General features: G+C 38.0%; 1 protein-coding gene across 7 annotated transcripts in view; it reads left to right on the forward strand.

The window, feature by feature from the left end:
* adam19b (ADAM metallopeptidase domain 19b) overlaps positions 1-18,941 on the forward strand; it is a 52,029-nt gene that overhangs the window by 6,239 nt on the left and 26,849 nt on the right. For 4 of the 7 annotated variants that reach the window (XM_067390300.1, XM_067390285.1, XM_067390296.1 and 1 more), the window contains one exon: positions 15,711-15,789. In XM_067390300.1, coding sequence (XP_067246401.1) covers positions 15,711-15,789 — 79 coding nt within the window. Of the gene's footprint in view, positions 1-15,710; positions 15,790-15,884; positions 17,720-18,941 lie in introns of those variants that run through there. The other 3 variants (XM_067390324.1, XM_067390316.1, XM_067390333.1) reach the window with 2 other exon arrangements.

Raw genomic sequence — 18,941 nt, forward strand, 5'->3', positions numbered from 1 at the left:
GCACAATTCATGAAACAATTCAACATTTTCTCAGAACTATAAACACAATCTCAAAATACACCAACTTGTACAAACCTCAAACTTCCAGGTCAAAATAAAATGTTCTAGTCAAAAACTTATTCTTGTCTGACAAAATGAAACTTTGCATCAGATGACACAAACGTAACAAATGCACTGACTACTGCACTGTTCACTGACTGAACACTTGTGAGATCAATTCATATAAAAACCTCTTATTGGGATTCAGAAATTATTTTGCAGCTCAGTTTTGCTACCAAATGTTGTCATTGTTAAATGTTTTGAGAAATGTGTCTTTGTTTTGAGAAGTGAACGAATGGTTTGGGAAACTGGGCCAACTGAATAACGTATAATGTGTTAGAAATCGAGAAAAGCTCAAATTTAGATTCTTAACTAAGTCTGCTATTATTTTCTGTGATCCGGATCTTTTTATTGATTTCATGTTATTGTTTCGTCGGATGACAAAAAGACCTTTATCCATGATGAAAGTGGAGCGGTCTGTCGGAGAATCAGCTCGCCAAAAAATTACGAAAATGAATCTCAGACCTATTCGGATGGGATTAGATTTCTCAGAGGACTTCTGAGTTAACAGAGAAGCAGTAATTTTCCGCTTTACGCACAAATTGGAGTAAAATCGTAAGTGAACTTGGCTGCGCTGTGTTTTTGACTCTTAAAGAACCGGCTCATAAGAGTCATTTGTTAATGAAGCTGACTTCACTGGGCACACTGCATGAGCGTGCAACCGTTATGCACTGTTTATTGAAAGACATGTTTTCTTGCCATTATTTTGCGTTACGCTGACTTGTTTAGGTCATCACATTGAAGCGCCGCTGCTGAAAAGCAGTTGGCCTACTTGAAACACTGCTTAGATTTATCTTTTATTCTGTGATAACTTTGGGGTGGCAGATGGGGTGGTAAAGCTTTTTCTTAGGGTGGCAGTTGCTATAATATGCTCTTATGCGATTTGCATTTGCAGCCGTTCAGTGTCATTCATTTCAATGCAATCAATGTCTAATATTTATAAAGCGAGGCAGCACAAATGAAACCTTTATCGGTACAAACGATTGCGACTGTTTGTGGTGAATTTGGAGCATTTGGGGGGCTGAGAGACCTCAAAATGAATTGCCAATTCTTTTAATATTTTAAAAACCCAAGCAGCACAAACGAAAATTTCACCAGCACAAACCAGCACAAACAAAACACAAACAAACGAGACTATCTAGGGTGAATTTGAAGCATAGCCTATGTGGGGTGGGGGGCTGAGTGACCTGAGATTTTATAAATATTATTTTAACAGGCATATCTAAAAAAAAACACAAAAAAAACGAAGCAACACAAACTAAACTTTTACCAGCACAAACCAGCACAAACCAGCACAAACGGCGCACAAACAAAAGAGACTATTTTGGGCGAATTTGAAGCATGTGGGGGGGCTGAGTGATGTCATCGCCTATAATTCATAGTCTAATATTTTAAAATCGAAAGCAGCACAAATGAAACTTTTACCGGCACAAACCAGCACAAACTAAGCACAAACGATTAAGACTATTTTGGGCGAATTTGGAGCATGTGGGGGACTGAGTGACCCGAGAATGACCTATAAAAGTTATTTTAATATATTAAAAACTGAAGCAGCACAAATGAAAATTTCTCCAGCACAAACCAGCACAAACAGCGCACAAACAAAAGAGACTATTTTGTGCGAATTTGGAGCATGTTGGGGGGCTGAGTGACGCCATAGCCTATAATTCAAAGTCTAATATTTTAAAATCGAAAGCAGCACAAACAAAACTTTTACTGGAACAAACCAGCACAAACGGAGCACAAACGATTGAGACTATTTTGGGTAAATTTGGAGCATGTGGGGGGGCTGAGTGACGTCATCGCCTATAATTCAAAGTCTAATATTTTAAAATCAAAAGCAGCACAACCAAAAACTTTTACCGGCACAAACAAGCACAAACGTTTGAGACTATTTTCGGTGAATTTGGAACATGTGGGGGGCTGGGTGACCTCAGAATGACCTATAAATATTCTTTTAATATCTAAAAAACCAAAGCAGCACAAACGAAAATTTTTACGGCACAAACCAGCACAAACGGAGCACAAACGATTGAGACTATTTTGCAGACGTTTTTGCGTTGGGTAGGGGGCCAACTTCACGCAGGTCTGTGACCTACACATAGTCTGTCTCCCTCTCTTTACCCTTTTAATCTCTGTCCAAACCCTGTGGGTCACTCAGTAGGAAAAACAGTCCATGCTAATTAGGTTTCGTGACAATTGATTTTCACTACAGGAAAATTGTGCCCGAAATTTCCGCTTCTCTCACATTAAACTGCCACTGCACACACTCATTTATTATCTTATGCATGTTGAAGTGATAAATCTCAATAATTAAAGTCAGTTTGCTTTATTGACTTTTTTTGTATGCTATAGGCCTATTACTCATATCTGTATTCTACAAATAGCACATTAAATACAGAAGCAGTGAAAAGACTGCATTTTTAACTTGCATATCTAGAGATCAAAATGTCATTAAAGTGACCAGTAATACCACAGAAACCCAAGATTTTCAGAATTATTTATTTACTATTATAGCATGTATTAATATTTTGAATTAGCTTTTATTTTCATATTTTCAGTTTTCATTTTAGTTTAAATTTTAGTAATTTTTTTTATGTGCTTTTGTCTTTTTTGTTAGTTTTGTGTGCTTTTATATAAATTTCTATTTAGCTTATTTATTTTTATTTCAGTTTTAGTTTTATTATTATTTTATTTCAGGCAACACTTTTCATTTTTATTATTTTTTATATTAAGTTTTATGTTGTTTTTCATTTAATATTTATATTTTATTTTAATAGTTGTAGTTTTATTTAACGACAACACTGCTAATAACCCTCCAGAACACCCTAGAAATCATGCAGAGTTAAAATTTCACTTATTTGTAAAGCAAATAAGCTACAATCTTGTATGAAACATTCTCCATAATGTAGGTTATAACTTATAATTATTATTAAATTACTATTGCTGATATATAATATATAAGTCTATAATAATATAATACAATACAATATAATATACATCTCTTAACAAGTTTCTTAGCTTATTTTGTAGCCATTTCAGGGGAATGGCTGGCTGGATTTTCTGCAAAACTGGTATGAAGCTGAATTTCTGTGCTTTCTGCCTTCTTGTTTAGTTGTACTTCTCCTTTGCCCCATTTAAAAGTGAGCGATCATGCATAGAATTTCAAAAAGCAGCTGTGAATCTCTAGGCATCTGTAGTCAGTGACCATCATCCAGGATAGATCCATCACAGTCTGAAGGAGAAAGCTTTTGTGTGTGTGTGTGCGCGCGCGCGCGTGTGTGTGTGTGTGTGTGTGTGTGTGTGTGTGTGTGTGTGTGTGTATGTATGCTGGCGTAGACTCCAGGCTTTTATCCTAATGAATGTTTGCCCTCATGGATCCAGAGGAGGGGATTGGGTTTAGATCCAGGCAGGGCACTGCTGATTCAGGTCTTCTGAGGGTGTTGAGACTGGGGTTGCATGACTCTAGGGACTGTTTGGGGAGATATTATTTAGGGCTTGAGTTTTCTGAAGTATAGCAGGGAACCCCACAACCCAACTGATTCTTTTGATTCCTCATTTTCTTTTGCACTTGTTTACAGTTGCATAATTCATGACAGACTCAAGACTCAAGAATGTCTGCTGACCTGTTGGTGAAGTTTCTTTCACTCTATCTCTCCTGTATGTCTGCTCATTTTCTCTCTCTGGAGGGCTGACAGATCTCAAAAGAAATATTAGTCTATGGTCTGACGCCGTGTCCTCCCTAGTGGTTTCAGTCAGAATGTTGGCTTGTGTCATCAGAACGATACATAATCAGGGGATCATAGGTCACTATAGTGGTGATTTATTTGAAGTCAACATGAAATGTCATTCACAACCATTTTCCTTCTGTAATGTGACATATTTTTGAATGGAAAAGCCTGATGGACCATATTTGATACTTACATTTTAACATGATTTTTCTAAAAATGATGTATGGATAATCAAGTAAACTCAAGACCAGTAAATGTTCATCTTGAAATATTACTTACAATATAAAAGTTATTCTATTTTTAAAAATCAGTGAATATTTCACAGCAAAAAGACACATGCATACAACCTGAAGTTGGTGGTTTTTATTATACTAAAAGGCCTTTTACTTTCTAAAGTATAAACTATCAGACAGCAGAAGGCATGTATTAGATTGCGTGCAACAGTTTTTTTCAGCAAAGTTTTGACCATGTTGATAATTTAGAGGCCTTTGAAATTATGTGTCATACAGTGGGTACGGAAAGGATTCAGACCCCCTTAAATTTTTCACTCTTTGATATATTGCAGCCATTTGCTAAAATCATTTAAGTTCATTTTTCTTCCTCATTAATGTACACACAGCACCCCATATTGACAGAAAAACACAGAATTGTTGACATTTCTGCAGATTTATTAAAAAAGAAAAACTGAAATATCACATGGTCCTAAGTATTCAGACCCTTTGCTGTGACACTCATATATTTAACTCAGGTGCTGTCCATTTCTTCTGATCATCCTTGAGATGGTTCTACACCTTCATTTGAGTCCAGCTGTGTTGATTATACTGATTGGACTTGATTAGGAAAGCCACACACCTGTCTATATAAGACCTTAAGGTTCCTAAGAGCACAGTGGCCTCCATAATCCTTAAATGGAAGACGTTTGGGACGACCAGAACCCTTCCTAGAGCTGGCCGTCTGGCCAAACTGAGCTATCGGGGGAGAAGAGCCTTGGTGAGAGAGGGAAAGAAGAACCCAAAGATCACTGTGGCTGAGCTCCAGAGATGCAGTCGGGAGATGGGAGAAAGTTGTAGAAAGTCAATCATCACTGCAGCCCTCCACCAGTCGGGGCTTTATGGCAGAGTGGCCCGACGGAAGCCTCTCCTCAGTGCAAGAAACATGAAAGCCTGCATGGAGTTTGCCAAGATGGTGAGAAATAAGATTCTCTGGTCTGATGAGACCAAGATAGAACATTTGGCCTTAATTTTAAGCGGTATGTGTGGAGAAAACCAGGCACTGCTCATCACCTGTCCAATACAGTCCCAACAGTGAAGCATGGTGGTGGCAGCATCATGCTGTGGGGGTGTTTTTCAGCTGCAGGGACAGGACGACTGGTTGCAATCGAGGGAAAGATGAATGCGGCCAAGTACAGGGATATCCTGGACGAAAACCTTCTCCAGAGTGCTCAGGACCTCAGACTGGGCCGAAGGTTTACCTTCCAACAAGACAATGACAGCTGTATTTTAGCTGTATCTTAGCACACAGCTAAAAAAACGAAGGAGTGGCTTCACAACAACTCCGTGACTGTTCTTGAATAGCCCAGCCAGAGCCCTGACTTAAACCCAGTTGAACATCTCTGGAGAGACTGTCCACCAACTGTCCACCAATGGCTGTTGTTGGAAATCTCAGAAGCATAGACCAGGAGACTTTGGGATCTCTTGAAGTAGAAGTTACTCTTTATTGAGAAACACGCTGTGCGTCGCTGTGGTCATCCAATATCTAAACTAAAGCAGTGACTTGGTAGTTCATATACATTCAAGGGGGAGGGATACATAGAGTAGAGGTGTGGACAATCTAAACAAAGGATGCAAATGCAGTACAGGAATCAGATCATTGCTTACATTTCCCAGCCATGATCTAATCAGCATAACTGTGTCATTCAAATGCATAGGTGCTAATCCAATCAGTCTGACAGTATCACCTATACCTTTACATTATCATAGAGACAAAAGCACTGCTGTATCTTGAGCTTGTCCTGCCAAATGGTCAGGATGTAGGATCTGCAGATTTTAAACAGATTCTTAAATTTGTAATTCCACACTGTCCACCAACGTTTACCATCCAACCTGACAGAACTGGAGAGGATCTGCAAGGAGGAATGGCAGAGGGTCCCCGTGTGAAAAACTTGTTGCATCTTTCCCAAAAAGACTCATGGCTGTATTAGATCAAAAGGGTGCTTCTACTAAATACAGAGCAAAGGGTCTGAATACTTAGGATCATGTGATATTTTAGTTTTTCTTTTTTAATAAATCTGCAAAAATGTCAACAATTCTGTGTTTTTCGGTCAATATGGGGTGCTGTGTGTACATTAATGAGGAAAAAAATGAACTTAAATGGTTTTAGCAAATGGCTGCAATAATAACAAAGAGTGAAAAATGTAAGGGGGTCTGAATACTTTCTGTACCCACTGTATATAGGGTAAAGAAAGTAAATGGGGGCAAAAATTTTTTTATATACTACTTTTGCTTTTGTTTATTTCCTTATACTATCTAAATTCCAGAAATGTTGTACTTTTTTTTTTAAAATTTGAATAAAATGAAAACTAAAAGACTTTCAAATCACATGAGCCAATATTTTATTCACAATAGAACCTAGATAACATAACAAATGTTTAAAGGGAGAAATGTTACACTTTTATCCAATAAATGAGCTCATTTCAAATTTGATGCCTGCTACAGGTCTCAAAACTTTGCACGGGGGCAACAAATGGCTGAAAAGGCAAGAAATTTTGAAAAGATTCAGCTGGGAGAACATCTAGCAACTAATTAAGTTAATTGATATCAGGTCTGTAACATGATTAGCTATAAAAGGGATGTCTTAGAGAGGTAGAGTCTCTCAGAAGTAAAGAATCTGTGAAAGAGTGTGTAAAAAGATTGTGGAATACTTTAAAAACAATGATCCTCAACGTCAAATTGCAAAGGCTTTGCAAATCTCATCAACTACAGTGCATAACATCATCAAAAGATTCAGAGAAACTGGAGAAATCACTGCATCACTCATCGGCATGATTGTGTCAATGACATTACTAAATGGGCCCAGGAATACTTCCAGAAACCACTGACGGTAAACGCAATCCGCCGTGCCATCTGCAGATGCCAACTAAAGATCTATCATGCAAAAAGGAAGCCATATGTGAACATGGTCCAGAGGCGCCGTCATGTCCTGTGTGCCAAGGCTCATATAAAAGTGGAAAAGTGTTCTATGGTCAGACGAGTCCAAATTTGACATTCTTGTTGGAATTCATGGACGCTGTGTCCTCCGGGCTTGCATGTTTTGGAAGGTACTATGAATGCTGAAAGGTGTATATAAAGGTTTTAGAGCAACATATGCTCCCCTCCAGATGATGTATATTTCAGGGAAGGCCTTGTGTATTTCAGCAGGACTTACTGCATCTATTACAACAGCATGACTTCATCGTAGAAGAGTCTGGGTGCTGAATTGGCCTGCCTGCAGTCCAGATCTTTCACCTATAGAGAACATTTGGTGCATCATTAAACAAAAAATATCTCAAAGATGACCATGAACTCTTCAGCAGCTGGAAACTTCTATCAGGCAAGAATGGGACCAAATTCCAACACCAAAACTCTAGAAACTCATAACCTCGATGCCTAGATGTCTTCAAACTGTTTTGAAAAGAAGAGGAGATGCTACACCATGGTAAACATACCCCCGACCTAACCATTTTAAGACCTGTAGCAGGCGTCAAATTTGAAATGAGCTCATTTTGTGCATAAAATTTTACAATTTCTAAGTTTAAACATTTATTTTGTTATCTGTGTTCTATTTTCAATAAAATATTGGCATATGTGATTTGAAAGTCTTTTTTTCATTTTATTCAAATAAAAAAAAAAAAAAACGTCTAAACATTTCTGGAATTTGGGTTGTACATGCATTGGCTTGTTTGACTTTCAAATGACCCCTCTGGGGGCCTGACTGGCTGTCAGTTAGAGTGCAGACCACTCACTCGGACAGGCTTTTAGGCTCTGTAACGCTCTGGAACAGAGCAATAAAAGCCACTCCATCACAGGAATGGCCGAGGCAATGCCCCCAATTACATCATCCTCCTCTCCAGCCTGTCTCCTCTTCTCTTTTTGCCCTTTCCAATCATTCTCTGTCTGTTCGTGATGTCCCTATTTCATCTTTCTCTCTCCCTCCTCCCTCGCCCTCCTTCTAGAGTGATGTCATTTGATATGAGGAGAAAATGTGGCCCACTGACCCTTGAGACGCAGCTCGTCTGTACTGAAATGAGCTCTTTGTTTCTGCTGCTACCAGGCGGCCGCGTCTCAAACACACAGCTCTTCATCACTGCATCTGTCGGGCCTTGTGCCAAATCTTTTAGTGCTCTGTGGCTAGAAAATAATTCCAACACATTTGCATCTTTGTGGGATAATATATAACATTATTGTCCCTTATTATACAGAGGGAAGGAGAAAGAAAGATTGCAACATTTTTGCAAAACTTGCAGTAACTATGCAGCAAATTTTGCTACAAAAAAGTTTAGGGCTTTTATTACTCTGAGCCTAGGATTTAACCCTGTAAAGCCTGACATTTGAAATAATAGCATAAACTTAAACCTTAATATAATAAATAAATGATTTGCATATGTGTTTTTTGTTGAGTATCATATTTGATACATCGGGCATTTATGGATATAATATAGGAAAAAAAGTAGCTCATACTCGAGGAGGGGAAAAAAAACATCTCACTTTTATTCAGAGGCCCAAACATTTCAAAAATATACAATTTGATGCAGTTGCTGATATGGCCAAAAAGTAATACTGATAGCTTGTAATGCACATCGTGAGATTCTTATAAAAGTATAGCTATAAGTATACTTCACAAAATGCACATAAATAACAGTTGATGCTCTATATCTCCCAATAATATGTCTGAGTAAGATGATATTTAAATGCTTAATTTTATGATCAAAGCTCTGTAGTTTTTACTGTGGGGGCAAAACATATAATGTGAAATGAAATTCACATTATATGAAATTCAATGATTGAAAGATGTACAAAATAAACATTTGTCAAAAGCCTGATGTATTGATACTCACATTTTAATATTATTTTTTAATAATGATGGATAATCAAGTAAGCCTAAGTTGCTTTAGTTCAGTAAGTGTTCATCTTGAAATATTGCTATGTAAAAAATATTATAATGTTTACTTAATAGAAATCAGTAAATATTTCATAGCAAAAAGACAATATGCTCAAAAATCCCATTTTCATTGGGACAAAGAATATGTTTGTAATAATGATAATGTGAAATACAGTATCATTTTGGGTAAGAAATATTAATGAGTTGTCACAACCATTGGCAAGTTAGGAGAAACATCATTCAAGGGCTCCTAGTTAATCTAGCTAGTTTGGACCATGATAAAAATCTCTGCATGGTCCAGGTTTTTTTAATAGGTGTCTTTCTGTAAGTGTTTGTAATCGTGTAGCTAAAACAACTGCCAAGGGGCCACTTAAGATTTCTGTTAATCGCCCACCTAGTATGGGCAACATCCTTCTTTCTGTCAGTAAAATAATACTTATTTCTGTCTCACTCACTAATTTTTTCCAGAGCCTAAGGGACTATAGCATCATGCACAGCCAGAGTCAGTTTATTGTTAATTTATGAGTCTTGGCCCAGTGGCTGTTTATGGCTGGGTTTAATATAGCAACACATTTTGGGTCATTGGGCGGCATATAGTAGATTAAGTGCAGTCCATGTTTTAGTTTCCATCTGACTGCTCAGCTGATTAGACCAACAGGCATGCTTTGTTTGAGAGGGTGTCAGATACACTCAAGAACCCCTGGCCTACTGCCCCCAATTCTGTCCTGAGTGCTTTTTCACCCTCTTGTACTGTATCTGGAAGTGAAATGACCTTGCTGGTATTTGCTGTGACTTGAAAAGTTCTGACATGGCAAATTATACACCATCATTTGTCTGTCAAAAACAAAAGTGTGCCTCAAGTAGATGCGTCTCAAATAGTCTCTGTCTGTTTAAAAAGATGGCAACGCACTCTTTTCTTTTCAAAATGTTCATTAAATGTCACCCCCTTAAAATTCCTATACTAATCTAGATGCCTGGACTGTTTCAAAGTGGAAAAGTGTTCTATGGTCAGACGAATCCAAATTTGACATTCTTGTTGGAATTCATGGATGCTGTGTCCACAAATGCATGCAAATGTGGGAGACCGGAAGTGCAAGAAGAAGCAAAGAAGTTTCGGATTTCGCTGCATTCCAAAATTCAGATTTTGGTGAATTCTGACCTGTGAATTTGTATCACGTGAAGATGTGTGACCAATACAACCTCTTAGCTGAATTAATAGATTATTTGGTTTATTTTTATTTTTTCTGTTGAATTTCTTTTTTTTTCTTTTTTTTTTAAAATGCTGCCGAGTGTGACGTCATACCACGACCGTTCGAGTGTCCATAGAAATTTTTAGTAAGACTGGGATACCTTTGTCCAAAAATCTGGATTATATTGATCCCAACAGAAGGGTGGATTTTAGGAACAAAAATGTAAAAAAAAAAAAAAAAAAACTTTAAAACTGGTCAAAAAATACAAAATTATCATCACGTAATGTGCTCATTTTTAATTCAAAATGGTTTTTTTTATCATTGTTTTTAAACTACATTGACACAATCATAAGAGATGAACCATTTAAAAGTTCTTTGCGAGCGAATGCAAAGTTTCTCAGATGAACGCTACGTGGAACTATTCTGAGACAACGCAAAAGCATTTTTTCCCCACCCATCTCATATTCCTTCTATCATCATCCCTTTAGGGGCTCTGTGGAGCACTAGTAATCCAGATTTGGTAAAAGGTGTGTATCTGGATCAAGGTGATCCAATCCAATTTTCTTTTGAAAAACCAGCACAAAAGTAAGATGGATTACCTGAGCCTGGATAGCAAAACATGGGATTTCCAAATCCAGATCATTCTTATCCAGATTAAACTTTTGGAAAAACTGACCCCTAGAGTTTATTCATCAAACAGAGAACCAAACAGGTAGGCATTCAGGCAATGTGCTTTGAGTGATTCATCACAGGATTAATCATCAGAATTCACATACGATGCGCTTTAAATACAGATCCAAATAATACAGATTTAAATACAGAGTCCGTGAAAATTGTAAACTCAGGTAAGTAAAAAAAAAAAAAATCTCATAATTTACTCATCCTCACACTGCTCCAGATGTATATGACTTTCCTTCTTTACATGAACACAAACAAAGATTTTTAGAAAAACAATCCATCTCTGTGAGTCTGTACAATGCAAATATACAGGACCTCCAAAATTGCGGCTTCAAAAACCACACAAAATTAACATGACGGTAATCAGTACTACCCTAGTTGATGAAGAAAAACAATTGTTAGGAAACTCAGGCTCAGAGACAGAGTAATGAGGTGAACAGGATGTTTTATTGACAGCACTGAGTGTAATCAGGTGAGTATCATAACATAAATGTCCTTTCTTACAGATGCACAGAATCGTGGATGGCTGGACAGATGGATGGTTGAAGCAAACACCTCACTGACTGGTAAGTATGGAGAACACACACAGGAATGTCGCTGGAGACAGGTAAGTAGTCCACATAGTCTGAACGATAACAGGTTTGGGTGATTGCTGAAAGCATGCAGGTGAGCAGAATGATGGGAAATGTAGTGCTTGATGGTGACTGAGCTGGTGACTGTGACAACAGTAGGCGTGTATAAGAAAAATACTAATATTTTAAAGGGGACCTATAATGCCCCTTTTTAATATAAGTCTATGGTGTCCCCAGAATGTGTCTGTGAAGTTTCAGCTCAAAATACCCCACGGATCATTTATTATAGCTTGTCAAATTTGCCCCTATGTGGTTGTGAGAAAAAACACGGCATTTCCGCTTTACAGAAGAGGGCAGCGCTTTAACAGCTTGCTTTTTGGTTGCTCAACAACAAAGCTGGAGAATCTCACACAGACAAAATGACGAATGTCAGTAACGCTGTTCAGCCTTAAGCCCGAAACACACTAAACCCACACCGATGAACTAGTGGCGACGAAAGCAGGCTGCGGGGTTGGCTCACGTCGGCAGCATCTGGGTCCAAAGTTGCCCTGACACACCAAATCGACGCCAAGTAGCACGTCCGTTCTGCACCTGCGTAAGAAGAAATGGCTTTCCGTACCAGCAGGTGGCAGTAGCAGAACAGCCAATCAGAGTGATCAGATGGCCCAACTGACCGACGAGCTCCGACGCTGATTCAACATGTCGAATTGGCTGAAAAAAAGCAGACCAGGATCAACTTCAGCCGACGGTGTGAAACACACTGAGAAAAAATTAGTCGGCCATCGGTGTGTTCCGGGCTTTATACTGTTCAAACCAGAGTCGGATACTGATAGAGAGACTCAGGAAGAAGTTACAACTTATAGAATGCATCTGGACATTACTGTATGATTAGTGGATACATTTACATAGTTGCTGTGGAGTTCAACTCCTCGACTTGCATGTGCCATCATGTTAATCTTTTGTGCAAATCCAGACCCTTGTTTGTGAAGCAGCCCAGCGTAAAATGACGGCAGGGTAACAAAACTCTACTACAACAACACTTCCTCTTCTTCTCTAAAGCAGCCCAACATGGCCTCGCCCCCTTTGTTGCTTGTTCTCAGGGACAGGGTTTATGTACATTTTAGGGTTAGTATTGTCACTAACCTGGGAAGAAGCTTGTAGTAGTCCCTACCAGCCATTTGTTGTAGTCCTTAAACAGAGAATTCTTTAAAAGAAAATATCTCCCTTTGCATTGATCTTTGAGCGTCGTAACTTTGCAGATGTTGTTTATGCTCAAACAGCAACATTACACACTAACAAAAGTTAAAAGAGTGAAATCATAATCAACCACCCCTTTAAACTATCAACCATCACTTCCGGCCAGTGGTCCTACTCAGGTTAATCAGAGTGTTGAGAAGCATGATGTAAGCATTTTCTAATCAAATTAGTACAATCGATTAGTATCTTCTATCAAGAATTGTCTTCATTTTATCATGCTTCTGGGGTGATTTAAATTGTTAAAATGTATGTTGATGCTACTAAATATGCTTATATGACCTTAAAGGACCCTGTGTGATAGTATTTATACTTGTAGCATGTATTCATTTTAAAGGCCCTATGTATATCAGATTGCCAGTATGACCGGTATGTCTATGAGGGGCTCTTTGCACTCGCGTCCATGACACTTTTTCTCACCCTGGCAGAGATCCAGGGTCCTGCAGGGCCAGTGCAGACTTGTACAGCCTGGTGGGTGTTCCTGCTTTAGGGTGATGGAGGTCGCAGCCCAGTAGGTCTGGACTGTGTCCAGAGCAAGTGTTGTTGGGCCCACTAATTTAAACAAAGTGTCTCTCTTTTAGATTTTGTTTAGATTTATGTTGGTGTGTGTGTAAAAGAGAAAGAAGCAGAATGAGACCACAATGTGTGGTTTGATTTAGACAGAGCAAGTCAAAAAGTCACATCAAAAATATTTATAGTGTTACAAGACAGTTTCAGTTCCCATTTTGTTACAGGTGTTCACAATGTATCACTTTATTTTTTTAAAATAAAGGATAAAACAAGGCATTACAAACACACTAATGGAACATACACTGACAGAAATGAAAAAATTCTCATTTAAATGACTTAGAATTTCTTTGTGCGTGGAATGGTTGCAGGCAAGGAGAGTTGAAGCGTGGATCTATTTGCAAAGCAGTAGGCCTATATTTATTAAATGAAAACAAAAAAACTAAACCTGCAGGAGTAGAGCAAGCAAAACCATATACATAAGATGAAAAGACAAAGAATTGAACCAAACGGGGTAAAAATACACCGACTAAGGGGCCGTTCACACAGAACCGATTTTTCCATTCCACTGCTCTACTTTTCCATTGTTCTTCAATGTAAAAACGTGCTAGACGGATGTCTTTAACCGTTGTGCTCACGTCTCGTGTCTTTTGCAGTGTCTCTCGCATGACACGGCATTCTAAAATTACTTATGTTAAAATAAGTTCAGGTACTGTTTACTATTTTTCAGGGGTGTAGCCAAAGCTTTTTTACAGTGATCGCCAGGTAAGACCCAGCGATTTCTTTGGGGTGGTAAAAAAAAAACATCTTAAAACCTAGAGAAAATCATTTAATATGCATCTAACTGTCTATGACCGCGTGTCTACCTGGAATAGCCTACCTTAAAGGGTTAGTTCAGGGTTAGGGTAAACTAACCCTTTAAAACAAAAGTGGAATAGAACACTCATAAAACGAACTTCATATAACTGCACCTCAACAAACCATGGTTAAAAAACTGTATCATCATTCCTAATGTAATTTTATGAATTTTTGCATTCCATAAATTCTCTTCCATGGACAAGGAATCTCAAACACGACACAAATTGGATCCATTCATACTGTAGCTAAGTGAAAACGGTAGAGCTCCTTGAGAAGCCAATAACCAATCAAACGGCAAACAGGCCCAATTGTCAGTAAACACAGCAAAATAACAGTCTCAAAAGTTATTAAAAATGCAACAGTGTGTTCATTTATATTTTCTTTACAGAGTACAGAGTACAGTACATTTATTTGTACTTTCACCTGTGTGTGTATAACCATGCAATATATTGGTTCATTTTGTTGCACTAAACTTTAAGTTTTTTTTTTTCATTCCATTGTGCTTCTTTTCCATTGTTTGTAAAATATCTTACTCAGGACAGAAAAAAGAACATGCATTTTGTATTATCTCCTTTATTTTGTTAAAATTATTCACATTTTCACAGATTCTGCAAGTGGTTCACATACTTTTTCTTGCAACTGTACTGTATGTATGTGTTGTGGACAGTATTCATATTTTTTTTAAGTGGCTTTAATATTAATGATACTGTTGTTGGTAACTCTTTACAATGAGGTTTCATTTGTTAACATTAGTTAACTACAATAGTTAACATAAACTAACAATGAAAATGCTTCTGAAGCATTTATCAATCTTAGTTAATGTTAATTTGACATTTATTATTACATTATTACAATCAAAAGTCAGATCTGTTAACATTATTTAATGGACCTGAGCCAACATGAACTAGCAATGAACAGCTGTATTTTTATCAATTAATGTTAACAAAGATTCATAAATATTGTAAAAAATTAATTGCTCATTATTAGTTAATTTTTAGTTAATGCATTAACTAACAATAACTAATGGGACAATAGTAAAGTGTATCCACTTCATGTTATCCAATATCCTGGGGGTACAAAACACCAGAAAATCATCATAATCTCTTCACCTCTTATGACACAGACTATGTCTTTATACAGTTTAAAGGTAATTTATAGCTAATACAAGATTAGAGCGTGATGCAGTCATTGTGAAAATTGTTTGTTAGAATTGTTAAAGGAAATTGGAAATTAAAAATTTAGGACCAGTTTAGCACTTAGTGGTCTTGTTTCAACCTTTGAGGAGAAGGAGTATATGTGCAATAAACAGGCTGTTCTCATACTGTAAGCACACTTACTGTGGATCTCTGATTCTCAAAGCATTCAGCCACTTTAGATGAATATTTAATGAGCTCATTGTCATTAAAGGAAAGAGACTTAACACTGTCAGCCATTTTCTGTGTTGAAATCCTTTGAAATACTCAATATAACCAGTAAGACCTCTTGGTTTCTTCCCTCCAAATAACCTGCATCTGATAAGTATCAAATCCTGATTCATGTATGACACCAGAGAAGGAATGGAAACAAGTTTGAAGTGTTTATGTTATTTCTTTATGGAAGTGATGGAAGTTGTCTGGTTAAAAACCAGCTGTGCGCAGATTAAATGTATAGCTGAATTATTTTGTCTTTTTTTCTCTCTCTCTAAGGGAGCTGTTCTCCTCTGAATATCAGGAGATATGGTATGATCCAAATGGAAAGCGTCAGTTTTCCAGGCCTTCCAGCATGGTGAGTGCAAGAGCCATTCCTGAATAGCATGTGAATAGTTATTATATAATATATATATATATATAATGAAACAACGAAACTGAAAGACCTGGTTTTAGACCACAATAATTAAATAATAGTGTCAATGCAGGCAGATCAGAAGCACTGTTGAATAAATGTCAAGAATACTATTGAATATCAAATGTCAAGTGTCCCCAACTAAGCAAGCCAAAAGCGACAGTGGCAAGGAACCCAAAGTCCATCAGTTGATATCAGGTGGCAAACAAGTGGCAAATAGGTGTTAAAATGGAGAAAAAAAAAACCTTGGGAGAAACCAGGCTTAATCGGGGGGCCAGTTCTTCTCTGGCGAACAGTGCTTTGTTACAATCAGGTTGCTATCATAAGTCTGATAGGATCGCAACAATCAAAGTATTTATTTCAGTTCCATCCAGTTGAGGATCGTATTCATCACGCCGGTATGGATGGTCTGTTGAGGAACTGTGGCACTGGCTGTCGTGTTGATGGATGATCTAGTTGACTCGATCTCTGCTGATACTTCAGGGTTGCGTTGTGGTCGTGTCATGGCACCGGTCCTTGGTCTCAGCTGGATATGGATCCGGTTGACTACGGTAAACCTCGGGATAAACAGAAAGACTAATATTAGCGTAGATGCCATTCTTTTTCTGATGTAACGAGTACTTCTGGTGTTATAGAAAGTGTTCCTGGTTCCGGCTGACCTAATTTATGCAGCCTAATAATCCTTTAACGGATTTGAAAATATAAATTGATCATGTGTTATGTGTATGCCAGGTTAAAGAGATGCGTTTTAAGTCTAGATTTAAACTGACAGAGTGTGTCTGCATCCTGAACAATGCTAGGAAGATTGTTCCAGAGTTTAGGTGCCAAATAGGAGAAGGATCTACTGCCTGCAGTTGATTTTGATATTCTAGGTATTATCAGCTGGCCTGAATTCTGAGATCGCAATAAACGTGAAGGACTATAATGCATTAAGAGCTCACTTAGGTACTGGGGAGCTAAACCATTTAGTGCTTTGTAAGTAATTAGCAAGATTTTAAAATCTATACGATGTTTATCAGGAAGCCAATGCAGTGATGACAGAACTGGGCTAATATGGTCATACTTCCTAGTTCTAGTAAGAACTCTAGCTGCTGCATTTTGTATGAGCTGTAGTTTATTTATCAAGCGGGAGGAACAACCACCCAGTAGAGTGTTACAGTAGTCTAGCCTTGAGGTCATGAACGCATGGACTAACTGTTCTGCATTCTTCATTGAGAGCATATGTCGTAGTTTGGATATATTTTTAAGATGGAAGAATGCAGTTTTACAGATGCTAGTAACATGGCCTTCAAATGAAAGATTGGTATCAAAGAGCACACCCAGGTTCCTAACTGACAACAAAGACTTAACAGAGCAGCCATCAAGTGTTAGACAGTATTCTAGATTATTGCGTGAAGAAGTTTTCGGTCCAAAAATTAGAATCTCTGTTTTTCCTGAATTTAGTAGTAGGAAATTACTGGTCATCCAGTTTTTTATATCAGCTATACATTCTGTTAATTTAGCGAATTGGTGATTTTCATCAAGGTGCGAAGAAATATAGAGCTGAGTATCATCAGCGTAACAATGTAGTAGGGAATGCCATGATATTGCAGCCCAAATCATCACTGATCCACTCCTGTGCTTCATTCTGTTCAGCAATAGTCCAGGTGTTAAGCTTATTTGGGGCTTCTCCAGACTGTAACTCTCTTGGATGTCGGAAAGACAGTGAAGGTCTGAGAATAATACATGTTTCACATTGTCCACAGCCCAAGATTTTCTCTGCTGTCACCATTGAAATCAACATTTGGCTTTGGCACAAGTGGCTGTAGCAACTCGGCCATAAATATTGACTCTGTGGAGCTCCCGATTAACGATTTCAGTGGAAACAGGAAAGGCGAGTTGCGCATTTAATTCTGCAGTGTTTTGGGCAGCTGTGGTTTTATGTTTTTTTGGATACAATCCGGGTTAGTACCTGGACATCCCTTTCTGACAGCTTCCTCTTGCGTCGACAGTTAATTCTGTTGGATGTGGTTCATCCTACATGGAGGTATGCTGACATTACCTTGTATATGATACACCACAAAGACTTGCTGTCCTGGTCACAGATGAGCCAGCAAGATGCGCACCAACAATTTGTCCTCTGTTAAACTCTGATATGACTCCCATTACGTTGTGTGAATTGGAATATCTTATGTGCAGCTGTGCTATTGCTCTGCTAATTCAACCTTCACAATCTGCTCTTACTAATGGAATGTAAAATTAGTGAATATTGGCCAACAGGCCATGCATTTATAGACGTGAAACCTATATAGTACTACCTGAATTCCGGAAAAGTTGGGATGTTTTTTTTTAAATTTGAATAAAATGAAAACTAAAAGACTTTCAAATCACATGAGCCAATATTTTATTCACAATAAAACATAGATAACATAACAAATGAATAAACTGAGATTTTTTGTATTTATTTATTTTTTGCACAAAATGAGCTCATTTCAAATTTGATGCCTGCTATAGGTCTCAAAATAGTTGGGAAGGGGCATGTTTACCATGGTGTAGCATCTCCTCTTCTTTTCAAAACAGTTTGAAGACGTCTGGGCATCGAGGTTATGAGTTTCTGGAGTTTTGGTGTTGGATTTTGGTCCCATTCCTGCCTGATAGAATTTTCCAGCTGCTGAAGAGTTTGTGGTCGTCTTTGACATATTTTTCGTTTAATGATGCACTAAATGTTCTCTATAGATGATAGATCTAGACTGCAGGCAGGCCAATTCAGCACCTGGATGCTTCTACGATGAAGCCAAGCTGTTGCAATAGCTGCAGTATGTGGTTTCGCATTGTCCTGATGAAATACACAAGGCCTTCCCTGAAATATGCATCATCTGGAAAACTTTATATACCTTTCAGCAGTCATAGTGCCTTCAAAAACATGCAAGCTGCCCATACCCATGCACTTATGCACCCCCATACCATCAGAGATGCTGGCTTTTGAACTGAACGCTGATAACACGCTGGAAGGTCTCCCTCTTCTTTAGCCTGGAGGACACGGCGTCTGTGATTTCCAACAAGAATGTCAAATTTGGACTCGTCTGACCATAGAACACTTTTCCACTTTGAAACAG

Source organism: Chanodichthys erythropterus, chromosome 1 (genome assembly GCF_024489055.1).
Source record: "Chanodichthys erythropterus isolate Z2021 chromosome 1, ASM2448905v1, whole genome shotgun sequence".
NCBI classification, from domain to species: Eukaryota; Metazoa; Chordata; class Actinopteri; order Cypriniformes; family Xenocyprididae; genus Chanodichthys; species Chanodichthys erythropterus.